The sequence below is a fragment of the Cucurbita maxima genome, unplaced genomic scaffold (assembly GCF_002738345.1).
Source record: "Cucurbita maxima cultivar Rimu unplaced genomic scaffold, Cmax_1.0 Cma_Scf00005, whole genome shotgun sequence".
NCBI lineage: Eukaryota > Viridiplantae > Streptophyta > Magnoliopsida > Cucurbitales > Cucurbitaceae > Cucurbita > Cucurbita maxima.
Window position 1 is genome coordinate 3,244,678 of NW_019272021.1, and position 14,103 is coordinate 3,258,780.

Below are 14,103 nucleotides of genomic sequence, written 5' to 3' on the forward strand. Positions count from 1 at the left end.
TTAATAAATCTAATTTTGAAGATAAGTGATTTATAAGACCGCAGAAACCATTGAATTTGAGGTCAATTTAAAAGAGTGAGGCTCTCGAAGGCTTGGTTAGGCTCACTTGAAAACTAAAAAAATAGGGCTCGTTTTTATAGTCATTTGACTGTCCACCTTCTATTAATATTTCAAAAATTAATATTATTTTTTAAATTTGACCAAAAATTCATGTATTTATTTAAGAAGAGTGGAAATGAAACATAGAATAAATTTAAAAAATAAAAAATGAAAATAGTTATCATAATTTTAGTTTTTAGTTTTTTATTTTTAGAAAATAAGCTTATAGATATTAGGATAAATTATAAATTAATCATAAAAATATTTTCGTACTAATTTAAACATTTTTTAAAAAGAAAAATAAAAATCATAGTAATAAAAAAATAAAATAATTATGGAGGAGATTCTATTTTTATAATATTTATTATATAGTGAAAATAATGACATGTGGATCTTTAATATTTGGAGGCGAAATGTGGGCTGTGATTGAGGAATCAAATGAGTCAGCAAAAACCTCCAGCTCATCACCTTCTGGATTATCAACTTTAAAAAAAAAAAAAAAAAAAAAAAAAAAAAAGAAATCTAGTGGTCACCTAGCTGTCACTTTAGAATCTGACAGCAGTTGTTATTCTCTCTATTTCCCTCTTCTTTGGAATACATTATCGGTTACCCAATTATTGTGCATAAAACTAAGCCTACATATCCCATTTGCTTTTTCGGAGACATGTTAGAAAGAGCCCGAGCCACTTTCGACTCATTATAACAATAATATTTCCTTTCAGTGTTTATTATATGTATGGTTTCTATAACTTTAGATCTATTTATACTCGTTTGAGTTTTTGTTCTCAAATTTTAATCGTGTTAGCTTATAAACACGGAATAATTATCGAGTTGAGTAAGTTGCTTTAGATTTTTAAAAATTTTAATCTTAAATTTAGTCCTTTTAAATTAATTTTTATATAACTAATTTTATGATTAAAAAAAATATATATATTAAATTAAAATTGGGACACTTTTATAAAGTATTGCCTTGCAAGGCACCAGCTATTTCCCACATAATTTATATCCAAAATTAAATTATTATTATATATAATTAAAATTTTAATGCCGTATTTAGTATGGCCGGTCGTGACTTTTAAAGTAGTCAACTATTTCTTTTAACACTCGGCCAATAAGACTGACAAATTTAAGTTTTACATTCCGTCCTCAAACTTTCCTTTATTTAATTTTTAGTCCTTCGCTTTTGAATTATTTTGAAACCTAATATACAGCCTCTTGTTTTTTAAATTTGTTTAGGGACTCGAACCCAAATATTTTTAAGTTTAAAAATTATATTTTTAGTCCTTCACATTTGGGTTAGGTTACATTCGAGTCCTAAATTTTCATTTATTGCTAATGAGACATTTGTTGAATAATAAAAAAATATATTATTTTTTATTTTGATTATATATATATATATATATATCATTCATATATTTAAAAGTTTTATTTTTTATTATTAAGTAATTGAATAAATATTTTTTTACCATATAAAAGTAAATAAATAATGCCGTGACTTCCACTTCGTGAGTGGCATGTTTTTTTCTAAGAAAAATAGTGAGTTGCATGTTGTTAATATATATATATATATATATATATATATATATATATATATATAATAATACATTAAGATGGTAACATTGATAAATTTTAATTCAATAATTATAAAATAAAATGTCGGACCCTTGAAAGAAAGCAACGGCAATTTTGGAAGATAGCCGTTAACTGATGTAGTTGAAATAGAGACACGTGTCAGCACCCCATTAATCTAAGTATTCTGGGCGTCCACGGCATAAAAATCTCCTCATATACGGGTCCAATTTTTTTTTGTCCCTCCAACGGTCCTCTTCTCTTTACACCCACTCCCCTTAACGGTACGATTTTTTTTTCGTCAACGTCCAATTAAATAATTTAAAATGTATACATTGTAATTAATGTTTTATGGGTTTTAATTTATTTAAAATGGTAAATTATTTATTTATTAGTTTAAATTCTTTTGTGTTTTTTCATACTAATTTATATCATTTAGCGGGAAAATTATTAAAATTTAGAGATTTAATTTATTCAGAGTTTTTTCGACTAAAATAACTTTTATTAAATATATATTTATTTTTTTTCAAAGTTATATTAAGATTTCTCATTCCATTTTAATATATATTTTAAGTTTACTTCATAATTATGAAATTAAATAAAAACAAAACAAATTTAAATTTAGTTTTAGGAAATTCACGAACTAATTTAATTAATTCATAATCTAACTTAAAAGGTAGAGATCGAGTTGGATTTGTCAAATTTTTTATGAATACAATATTAAAATAATAGATAGTATACGTTGACTTCATGTATATAAAAACGAATGGCGTATGACAAAAAATTAAATATGTTTTTATTACATTTAAATATTGCTATTTGGTTCCATAAAATATTCACAAAAACAACTATGAAATAAAAATTATTATAAAAAAAAAACCATATTTATTAACGTTTGAAGCAAAGAATATTCTCCAAGTTAGAAAGATGAAATAACGTGTAGAATAATAGAACAAGTGTTTCCACAATAAAAATACAATATTATTAATGAATATTGTTTTACACTCTAAAAACATTTTAAAAAAAATTAAAGTCGGTTTATAGATTGTCATTTTTTTTTTTTTTGTTGGGTTAACTCGACCAATTAAAAAATAGAGTTACGGTTCAATTCTACCCTACTATAAAAATTAAAGATATTTGACGTTTCTAACTAATGTTAATAATGTATCGTTGAGTTTTATGAGATTTTAGTAAGATTACAATCGATAAATATGATTTTAAAAAAATAAAAAAATAAAAAAATTGAAGATTGAGTTATGAACTCTATTTGAGTTGCTCTGAAATTTCTGCTACATCCGAAAGCTTTTTCAAACTCTCCCAACTGGACCGTGTACTCCAATTCAAATTTAATTATGAAAAATTGGTACCAACAAATAAAAATACCAAAAAGTTTTAGTTTTTAAATTCATAAAATAATTTGTGAATTTTCTTTAGATAAAGAAGAATTATATTATATTTAGAAGGAAAAAATGAATTAAAAATTTAATTAGTAGGCAAAATTCACCCACCAAACCACAAGAATGGATGGTTACGCGTTTTTATTTTGTGTTATTTTATTTTATTTTCAAAAAAAAGCGAAAAAGAAATATAAAAAAAATTAATTTTCGTTAAAAATAAAAATAAAAATAAAAATAAAAAAGTGACCCAAAAAACGCGTGAACCATTTGCGAGCCCTTCAAAAAGGGGTCGGCCATGGAAACCGTTGGTTCATCTTCTTCATTTGTCTCTCTGTGTCTAGAAGTTTGTTTGAAACCCTATTTTCTCTCCCAAATTTTGTGGGGAACCAAACAAGCTTCCACCACAAGCCAGCCATTTTTCGCTCACGATTTCTCCCTTTTTTACCATCTCCATTTCCACATTGATTCCTCCTCTCTCTCTCTCTGTTTGGCTTCCCTCCATTTCCACTAATTTTTCTTCCTCTTCTCCTCTGTTACGGTTTAATCTCCTCTTGCCGTCGCCGGAGCCGACCGAGATCTCATCTACAGACCATCACTAACTAATGGATCCGACGGAACTGAAAAGAGTGTTCCAGATGTTCGATCGCAACGGCGACGGACGGATCACTCAGAAGGAATTAAGCGATTCGTTGGAGAATTTGGGGATTTTCATCCCTGATAAAGATCTGACTCAAATGATCGAGAAAATCGACGTCAATGGCGACGGATGCGTAGATATCGACGAGTTCGGTGAACTGTACCAATCGATTATGGACGAGAAAGACGAGGAAGAGGACATGAGAGAAGCCTTCAACGTCTTCGACCAGAACGGCGACGGATTCATCACCGTCGACGAATTGAGGTCGGTTCTTGCTTCCTTGGGGCTTAAGCAAGGGAGAACTGTAGAGGATTGCAAGAAAATGATCATGAAGGTGGATGTGGACGGAGATGGAATGGTGAATTACAAGGAGTTTAAGCAAATGATGAAGGGAGGTGGATTTAGTGCCTTAGGTTGATGATATCTTTCTCACTTAATCACACACGTTCAATGAAAAATTAACTCTAAAAAAAAATACCAGAGGATGAGAGAGAGAGAGAGAGAGAGAGAGAGAGAGAGGGTGTTTTTCCCATTAGAGTCTGTATATAAAAACCTTGAAGATGACGATGAAGAAGAAGATGGAGGAAGAAGAAGGATGTGATCATTACACAAAGTTGCATGGAATATGTGTGCTCTCTATCCACGCATCCACATTTCATTGGTTTCTCTTTTAGCCAATTGCCCTTTGACACGTATTGAGAATATATTAAATACGTGAATGTGTTTTCAGTTTTTTTTTTATTCCATGTAATTTTAAAATTAACTGTCGGGTCGGGTCGGCGCACCAACAGAATATTACTATGTTTTTTTGCCTTCTTTAATTAATTTGCAACTAAGAATGTTTTTGTGCTCTCCTTTTTCTCTTGATTTTTTTTTTATAATTTCCTCCATATATTATTTTTTATTATTTTATAATTTTAACTTTTTTGACTATGCATGCTTCATACCAATTGGGCCATTAGCACAATTATGCTGGTTCATAATTATATAATATTGTCTACTTTTAGCATAAACTCTTTGAATTTTTCAAAAGGTTTCAGACCAATGAAAATAGTATTTATTGATTATAAACTTATGATCATTTCTTAAATTAGTCAATATGGAACTTTCATCGGAACACCTCCCCTCGAACTAATCGACCAAATATTTAGTGGAATGCTCTCTCTAGCTTGAGCGAACCTTTTTGAATCTGATTAAGAATGGATGCCCGACTGAATCTAGTCCGACCCTATTTCTCATGTCCCTTCGCCAATGAGAGCTCTCTATGTTTTTTTTTTTTTTTTTTGGTTTATTATTATTATTTGTTCTCTTTCCAAACTAAAATAAGATTAAAAAAATTACAAATTTATAAATTAGATTTGTTTTTATCAAAAATTTAAAATATTTTTTTTACTATATACATATATTTATTATATTTTATAACCATTTTTATTATTCATTTTTCAACCCTTCACAAATTTTTTTTAATTTATTTGAAATGTAATTTAAATTATTGAAAATAAATAAATAATTTTCAAAATAAATTTTATTTAATTAAAAAAAAGATAAATGATAGGAATTGCTTCAATTCATTTATTTATTACCTTCCAAATCCAACTTAAAAAATGTCTCGACCCGAGATGAGATGGATGGGTTCGGTTCGGTTTTTATCAAGAACGGCCCAATGCCGAGTGGCAAGAACGGCGGGGAAGTCAGGCCCAGCCCAATGCCGAGGGGATGTAGTCAATGCCATTTTTTCATTCTCTTAAAAATGTTATTTTCGAAAGATCAATCCATCCCTGTCCTGCCGTGTGCTCAACCCTCAAAGCTTCTCGCATTTCATCACTGTCCGCAGCCGGGTGTTCATCCAATCGCAGAAACCGATCCATTGTAAGTTTATTGCAGCTCTTTTATCACACTCACATGCTTCTTATTCAGTGGGTTTGAAGTATGTTGAACATCTTGGTTATCTATTCAATGTTCATTGTTCTGTTCATTTCAATTTTCTTAATTTGAAAACCACTACAAATTCATATTATGTCTGTGTTTCGTTTGAAATTCCTATTATTTTCTTTGTGTTGCTGGGAAAGTTATCAAATCTGAATGATAATTTTCATTTTTCGATAGAAATCCTGGATGGGGTGGGTTTGTATGGCTTGATGATTTGTGTTTCCTTGTTTATTTTGTAGAATTTGTGGGAAAATTTGGCAACAAAACTCAACCCAATTCAAATTTCATAGGGTTGACTTTGGATTCCTTTTCGTGTTTTGCTTTGTGACATCCCATATCGGTTGGAGAGGAGAATGAAACATTGTTTATAAGGGTGTGGAAACCTCTCCTACCGGATGCTTTTTAAAACCTTGAGGAAAAGCCCGGAAGGGAAATCCCAAAGAGGACAATATCTGCTAGCGGTGGACTTGGGCTATTACAAATGGTATAGAGCTAGACACCGGGCGGTATGCCAGTGAGAACGCTGGACCCCCAGGGGGTGAATTGTGAGATCCCACATTAGTTGAAGAGAAGAATGAAACATTGCTTATAAGGGTGTGGAAACCTCTCCCCCTACCAAACGCGTTTTGAAACCTTGAGAGAACATCCGAAAGGGAAAGTCCAAAAAGGATAACATCTGCCAGTGGTGGGCTTGGGTTGTTACACGCTCATTCTTGCATGATAGGTGTTAGAACTTCTCCCAATGCCTACTTAATCACTAGTTTGTTTATTGTATTTCTTTGTTTATAACGAACTTTTTACCACGATTTTCTTGCAGAAGTTGAAAACCCGAAAGCATGGCTGGTCCTAAGCCTGGTAGCTCTGCCACTAAACCAAAAGCTGGTAAATGATGTTCCTTTAATACAGCAGTTGTTTGTGCAATTGTGTCCTATTCCCTTGTTTGGCTTGTGTTTACTTGTTCTTTGTTGTTCACTGGGCAGGCGGGAAAAAGGAGGTGAAGAAAGAGACTGGGTTGGGTCTCACCAATAAGAAGGACGACAACTTCGGAGAATGGTATTCCGAGGTGCTGTTTTGTGCACGGTTTTTGTTTTCTTCATTGCAAAATGACTCTTTATGTTTGGTAAAAATTATACGTATGAGTTTGAGAATGTTGTTTGACAGTCGTCGTAGTGAAGGTAGATCGTGTAATTTCATTCGAAGGCTGTCAACGAACATGTCTCAACCCATGTGTGAAATTATTCGTATGAGTCGACCTTTACTTCTCGATGAAGGAGCAAACAAAAAGGAAAAAAAAAGATTATAAGATGTCTTTTTCGAGGGATCTCCCCTGTAATATTATGAACACGTTCTTTTCGATGACTTGAATAATTCTTTTTCTAGTTTGTCTAGGTCGTTGTCAGTGGGGAAATGATCGAGTATTATGATATCTCGGGCTGCTATATACTGAGGCCGTGGGCGATGTCTATCTGGGAGACTATGCAAGTAAGGATGCTAGTCTTTCTATCGTCGATTTTACGATCTGTTCTTGTTTCGAAGTTCAAAGATTTAATTTGTCATCGGTGCAGGTATTTTTTGATGCTGAAATTAAGAAAATGAAAATCAAGAATTGCTATTTTCCACTTTTTGTATCTCCCGGCGTCTTACAAAGAGAGAAAGATCATATAGAAGGTTTTGCTCCTGAGGTGATGTTTTATTATTCATTTATGCAACGGTAGAGAAACTTCTCCATCTGAATTTTAACTTCGCAATAACTCGGGATTTAATCTCATAGCGATGATAAATGTTTCGCTTGTAAATTTAATGGGCTGCATTGCATCTTGGTACTTTCAACTTCATGATTGTATTCCAGGCTGAGCACGACATCCTTATGCACCCATTCCACATGTTAGGTGTAGCTGGTGTATTCGGCCCTCCCTATTCAGTGCTATGCATGGTTTCTTGCTAACTTTTAGTTTGATTAGGGAAACCACAGAAAATGAATCTGCTAATGAAGGTTATAGATTCAGTCAAGAGGAAGAAACTTATAATTTCGTTGCTGCTCAGGGTTATTTTTGCCAATTGGTCTTCCAATATGCTAGTTTCAACAACTCTCGTTCTTTACATTTCTTCCATTTTGTTTTTTAAAATTGATTAGAAATGGGTATTTCATTTTTAATGAAGTTTAAATGCATATTACCTTTGTTATGGGTGTAATACCAGTCAAGTGATGGTATGGTTGTCATGGTCATTGGGTTATGATTTACGAATATCATCTCGATCTTCATGATGTTTCGTTTATGTCGAGTGTCTCTGAGTGAATTGGTTTTATGTCCTCAGTTTGTTCTTCTAGCCTCTAACCTGTTTCTTGTCAGCATAGTTTTGGCTCGAGTGATGAACTTTTATTGCCTCCTAGTAAAAAACATTCTTGAAAAGATTTTAGACATCCTCCCTCCTCCCATTTTGTAATAGCCCAAGCCCACTGCTGGTAGATATTGTTTGCTTTGGCCCGTTACGTATCGCCGTCAGCTCACGGTTTTAAAACACGTATGCTAGGGAGAGGTTTCTACACCCTTACAAGGAATATATCGTTCCCTTCTCCAACCAACGTGGGATCTCATACCCTTTTACCAGTTTAGTAAGAATTTATTCGATGATGAGTAATCTTTCTTAGAATTTTATGTTTGTTTCTAAGAAGTCGTTCCATTCGTTATGTTCGGTTCATTCATTTTTAATTTTTAAGTTTATAAAGGTGGAATTGTGGTTTAGTGCTGACCATTTGGTACTTGGCATCCATTTGAAGGTTGCTTGGGTAACAAAATCTGGGGAGTCTGACTTGGAAGTGCCCATTGCGATTCGTCCTACAAGTGAGACTGTTATGTACCCGTACTATTCGAAGTGGATCAGGGGTCACCGTGACTTGCCTTTGAAACTTAACCAGTGGTGCAATGTTGTGAGATGGGAATTCAGCCATCCCACACCATTTATTAGGCAATTACTCGTGCTTGTGCTTAAGTTTAAATTACTGTATTGTTTTGAAAGCAAAGACTAATTTTCTTTAACTATCGACTGCAGGAGTCGAGAGTTCCTTTGGCAGGAAGGTCATACTGCGTTTGCCACTAAGGATGAAGCAGATGCGGAGGTATAAAACTCTAGAATTTTAAATTATGATTTAGAAACGTTTTTATCTCGAGCAAATTTGAAGATTCAATGTGAGATCCCACATTGGTTGGAGAGGGGAACGAAACATTCTTTATAAGGGTGTCGAAACCTCTCCCTAGCTAGCAGACACGTTTTAAAATTCTTGTGGGAAAACTCGGAAGAGAGAGCCCAAAGAGGATGACAATATCTGCTAGCGGTGGGCTTGGGCTATTACGAATGGTATAAGAGTCAGACACAGGGTGGTGTGCTAGCAAGGACACTAAGCCCTGAAGGAGGGTGGACAACGGGCAGTGTGCCAGTGAGGACATTGGGCTTCGAAGGGGGGTGGACACCGGGCGGTGTGCCAGCAAGGATGCTGGATCCTGAAGGGGGTGGATTATGAGGTCCCACATCGATTGGAGAGCGGAACAAGTGCCAGCGAAGACGCTGGGCCCTGAAGGGGGTGGATTGTGGGATTCCATATCGGTTGGAGAGGGAAACAAAGCATTATGTATATCGGTTGGAGAGGGAAAAAAAGTCTTTTTTATAAGAGTGTGGAAACTTCTCCCTAGCAGACGCGTTTTAAAAACCTTGAGGGAAAACCGAAAGAGGACAATATCTGCTAGGTGTGGGCTTGGACTGTTACTTTCAAATATGCGAACTCAACTCACTTCGATTGGAACCACAAAGAATGAGTGGGGTCTAAATTGGGAGCACCAAGTTCTTCAAGTGATCATCCTTGAGTGCTTTGAACCCAAGGATGAGTTTAAAGGGAGAATTCCAAAACATCCTTCAATCGAACCCTGAAATATTCAGTTATTTTATGAATCTGTGGTATTTTAAAGGTTACTTTTATTTCAGGTTCTTGAAATATTGGAATTGTATAGGCGGATATACGAAGAATACCTGGCCATTCCTGTTATCAAGGGAAAGAAGAGCGAGATGGAGAAGTTTGCCGGTGGTCTTTACACCACGAGCGTGGAGGTATAAGTTGATTAAATGTTATGACCTGTTTTCAGCACGGTGAATCGATACCCGGTTCTTGTTTATGCTGTATGAAACTGTTTCTTCTATGCAGGCATTTATCCCGAACACTGGTCGTGGAATTCAGGGTGCGACTTCACATTGCTTGGGTCAAAATTTCGCAAAAATGTTCGAAATCAACTTTGAAAATGAAAAGGGGGAGAAAGCTATGGTCTGGCAAAATTCGTGGGCGTATAGTACTAGAACGGTAGTATTTTGATACTTGCATTTGTCCGAGCTTTTAGGTGTCGTGTCGGAGTGAATATCTGCGTCTGTTAATCTTGTCTTTCTGAATCGTTTGCAGATTGGTGTGATGGTTATGGTTCATGGGGATGACAAGGGATTGGTGCTGCCTCCAAAAGTTGCGTCGGTTCAAGTTATTATCGTTCCCGTACCTTACAAAGATGCAGACACTCAAGGAATTTTTGATGCTTGTTCTGCCACTTTGGATACATTGTCCAAAGCAGGAATTCGTGCCGAGGTCGATTCTAGGGATAATTATTCTCCTGGATGGAAGTATTCTCACTGGGAAATGAAAGGTGTTCCGCTTAGGATCGAAATAGGGCCGAAGGACTTGGCAAGCAATCAGGTTGTTTATTCTGTCTACTGATGTTATTTTTCGTTACCATCGAAATAATCCTTCCCGTTGCTAACACCACATGTATTACTTTATTTCTAGGTACGTGCCGTTCGTCGTGATAACTCGGGGAAAAAGGACATACCTAGAGCTTCGTTGGTTGAACAAGTGAAAGAATTGCTCGAAAGTATTCAACAAAGCCTGTTCGACGCGGCGAAAGAAAAACGAGATGTATGCATTCAAGTTATTAATACATGGGAAGAGTTTACTGAAGCACTCAGTCAGAAGAAAATGATATTGGCTCCATGGTGTGATGAAGAGGTATTAAGATTTTGTTGCTTGTGTTGGCTGCTTCAGCTTTAACATAATATTCCATTGTTTTGGACATCAGTGATCACTGGCTTGAGTAAATTGAGAGAGGTTTTCTGATATAAGAAGTTTGTAACATGTTTGCTTTGTGCCAACTTTTTATGTCTACCGGTTTCGTTTTTATGTTCCTTTAGGAGGTCGAGAAGGACGTGAAAACAAGGACCAAGGGTGAGATGGGAGCAGCTAAAACCTTATGCTCCCCGTTCGAGCAGCCCGCACTCCCAGAAGGTACTAAATTTTTGTTCAAATCTGTATTTGTTTTTGTAACGACCCAAGCCTACTACTAGCAGATATTGTTCTTTTGAGTTGTTTTCTTTCGAGCTTCCCTTCAAGGTTTTTAAAACGCATCTACTAGGGAGAGGTTTCCACACCCTTATAAAAAATGTTTCGTTCTTCTCGCCAGCGAGTACACTGAGCTTCGAAGGGGAGTGGAGTAGATTGTGAGATCTTACATCGGTTGGAGAGGAGAGCGAAACATTCTTTATATAAGGGTGTGAAAACCTCTCCTTAGTAGACACGTTTTAAGTGAGGTTGGCGATGATACCTAATGAGCCAAAGCAGACAATATCTACAGTGGTAAGCTTGGACGGTTACAATTTTAGAAACTCTCTTTGGTTTCCTTGAATTTACTGGGATGTTTGTGGTCAGGTACCAAATGTTTTGCATCTGGGAAGCCTGCAAAGAAATGGAGCTATTGGGGTCGAAGCTACTAAGCTATCAGCTCGTTTGTGTTTGATACGGTGTGCCTGGATATAGCGTGTCAAGAAATCGAGGGGCGTTCGATTCCGTTAATTGTGAGTTCATCAGAATTCCCAATAGGGATAGTTAACTCGATGAAGAACAAAGCATTCACTTCGGCAAGTTAACTATAGAACACCTTTTATTCTGTTAGCATAGTTAGGTTTGTTCTGAGATTTTGTTATACATATTTTCACATTTACATATTTTAACAAATGTCGGAAGATTAGGCGATAGTTGAAGAGCCACAAATTCCCTATACATCTCGGGCACTTGTCAAAAAGATTAGAAAATAGGAAGAAAATTAACCAATAAATTTTATAATTTCAAAAACAGAATAAAAAACTAAATCAAACAAATCATAATGTTTTAATTGAGATTGGCTTAGTGAAGGTATCAATTTTATCATTCAATAAATCTCTAAAAATTTATATATTTCAAAATAAAATGCAATTTTAGTACCGTTTTTCATGAAGTCGAATAATTTTGTATAAAACGCATCATTTTATTAATAAAATAAATGCACATTAAATTAAAAAAATTTACGTATTTATTAAGTGAAAGTTGAAAAGGTAGAATCAATATCATCTTTTAAAATTATAATTATTTCTATTTAAATAAAGAAAAATAAACGAAAACTAAATTTTATAAAATTAATTTGTAACAAATATTAACATATCCTACCTAAAAAGCCATTAATATATTTTGATAAACTTGAAAATTTTGATTTGAACAAAATCATTGAGACTTGGAAGAAAATAACATTGAATCCGTATCAGAAGGAAGACAAAATGAAGAATCAAATGCTCCGCTAAAGAAAAGATGAAAGATCGAGAATCAAATCCAATTATCAACGCACACAAACGAAGTTACAAATCCGAAAAGAAAAAAATCGCAGTCAGAATCCAAATACTCTCCAGCAAAACAGTGTATAACACATTCCAATTCCGTAAACACCAGTTCAAAAGGCAAGAAAAGAAGATTCGGAAGCAGAAAGGAGGATCGAGTTCAGTAGAAACGAAAAGAAAGTGTAGGCATCATAGCGAGCCAAGAACCTATGGGAGAAATCAGGAACTGGCTTTCTGAGATGCCTGTGTTCGATGTCAGATTCCCTTAATCTGCAAGGAATCGCAAATCGGAGATCGAAGGAATTTCGATCTCCGAAGCTCCATAGCAGGCTGCGTTTTTTTCTTCAGAGAACCTTGTTAGGGTTTCCACCTCCTATGAACTCCCTTTATATAAGGATTCGTCTCTTGTTCTTTAAACTTGGACAAAATTACAAAAATGCCCCTGATATATCAATTTGTTGCAAAATAAATACATTTCTTCAAAAACTATATAATACTATTGAAATTGTTACAATTTAATTTCTTCACCCATTCATTTTGTTTTCTTAATATTTTTAATATTTTTAATGGAAGCCCGACATAGTCGATCTTAAACTAAATTACAAATGAGTTCCCAACTTTTATATTTATTTGATATCTAAACTTTTAAAATTATAAATTTAGTCTCTGAACTTTTAAAATTATAAATTTAGTCTCTGAACTTTTAAAATTATAAATTTAGTATCTCAAATATTTATTTTTTCAAATTTTATTAAAGATATTGTTAAATAAATAGTAGCACGTCTAAAAAACATTAAAAATTCATGGGGAGAAACTATTTATTTATTTATTTATTTATTTTTTAGTTTCCAATTTTTTTTTAAAATTATTAAAATAGTTTATTTTTTTTTAAGACAATTTTTGTTTTTGTTTGGGCCCTTAACTTGAAGATTTGAACAAATACTCGGCCCATTATTGGAGTCGTTGCTCCACCTGCCCATCGCCGGACTGTGCCGCCGCTGGTAGGGTTTATTCACAAACTCTCCCGCTTTTGCACCTCTGAAAGACGTCCGTAGCTGCTTCTGCGATTCGATCCAGGCCTCTGTTCTTTCTTCATTCTTTCTCGAGCTTTTGAAAATCCCTAATTATGGCTATTAGTACGTACAATCTCTCTCTTTCTTCTCTTGCTCATCGTTCTTGCATTTGAATTTTGATTTTTAAGTGTGGTTGTGGGTTTCGTTTCGCTGTTTATGAATGCGTTTGTGGTGCTGCAGCGATGGCTAGGTCTTTTCTGCAGGTTGCTGCTACGGAAGAGGTTGCTACCCCTCTCCGAGTGGTTCAGATTGAAGGATTGGGAATTTCCTCCTTTCCTTTTTCTTATTTTGTGTCTGATTTGATTTTGAAGTGTAGGGACTAATTAGTTCTTCCCACGCATGGACAAAGCGGAGGTTTTTATTTAATTCGGGATTTCCTTTTGTTGTTCGTTCAAACGTTGTTTGTTTGTTTTAGTGTTTGTGACGGAATGTCTAGCTTCATGCAATCCTATTTCACGTTTGAAACGTGATGACTAGTGAACCTTCCAATTTGGATTCAGAATTGCTGTTATATCGGTTCTGCCTCGTTCCTGTCCACACTGTCTTCTTTGCGAAGGAAGAAAATTTTTTATAGTTCTCTTTGGCACGTTATATAGGGCAGGCAATTAGTGGGGACAAACGTTTCTCTAAATTTAAACTCTTGTCTAATTCTTGAATTTTGTTCTTCTATCCCTATATTAAGGTTAAAAACTTTTTTTTTTTTTTTTTTTTTTTTTTTTTTTTTCAT

The 14,103-nt window shown here is 34.4% G+C and overlaps 2 protein-coding genes and 1 pseudogene across 2 annotated transcripts; all 3 read left to right on the plus strand.

The window, feature by feature from the left end:
* The first annotated feature begins 3,345 nt into the window (after positions 1-3,345).
* On the plus strand, positions 3,346-4,553 carry LOC111479505 (calmodulin-like protein 3). The gene has a single exon (XM_023124205.1). The coding sequence runs from the start codon at positions 3,668-3,670 to the stop codon at positions 4,118-4,120; it is 453 nt and encodes a 150-aa protein (XP_022979973.1). The 5' UTR covers positions 3,346-3,667; the 3' UTR covers positions 4,121-4,553.
* An 893-nt stretch (positions 4,554-5,446) lies between these two features.
* On the plus strand, positions 5,447-11,691 carry LOC111479369 (proline--tRNA ligase, cytoplasmic-like). Its single transcript, XM_023123993.1, has 13 exons — positions 5,447-5,571; positions 6,449-6,513; positions 6,612-6,694; positions 7,021-7,113; positions 7,197-7,313; positions 8,411-8,598; positions 8,683-8,749; positions 9,610-9,732; positions 9,827-9,979; positions 10,076-10,360; positions 10,451-10,669; positions 10,852-10,945; positions 11,366-11,691. The coding sequence occupies exons 2-13, from the start codon at positions 6,468-6,470 to the stop codon at positions 11,428-11,430; spliced, it is 1,533 nt and encodes a 510-aa protein (XP_022979761.1). The 5' UTR covers positions 5,447-5,571; positions 6,449-6,467; the 3' UTR covers positions 11,431-11,691.
* A 1,586-nt stretch (positions 11,692-13,277) lies between these two features.
* The window catches only part of LOC111479425, a 4,475-nt pseudogene continuing 3,649 nt past the window's right edge, over positions 13,278-14,103 (plus strand).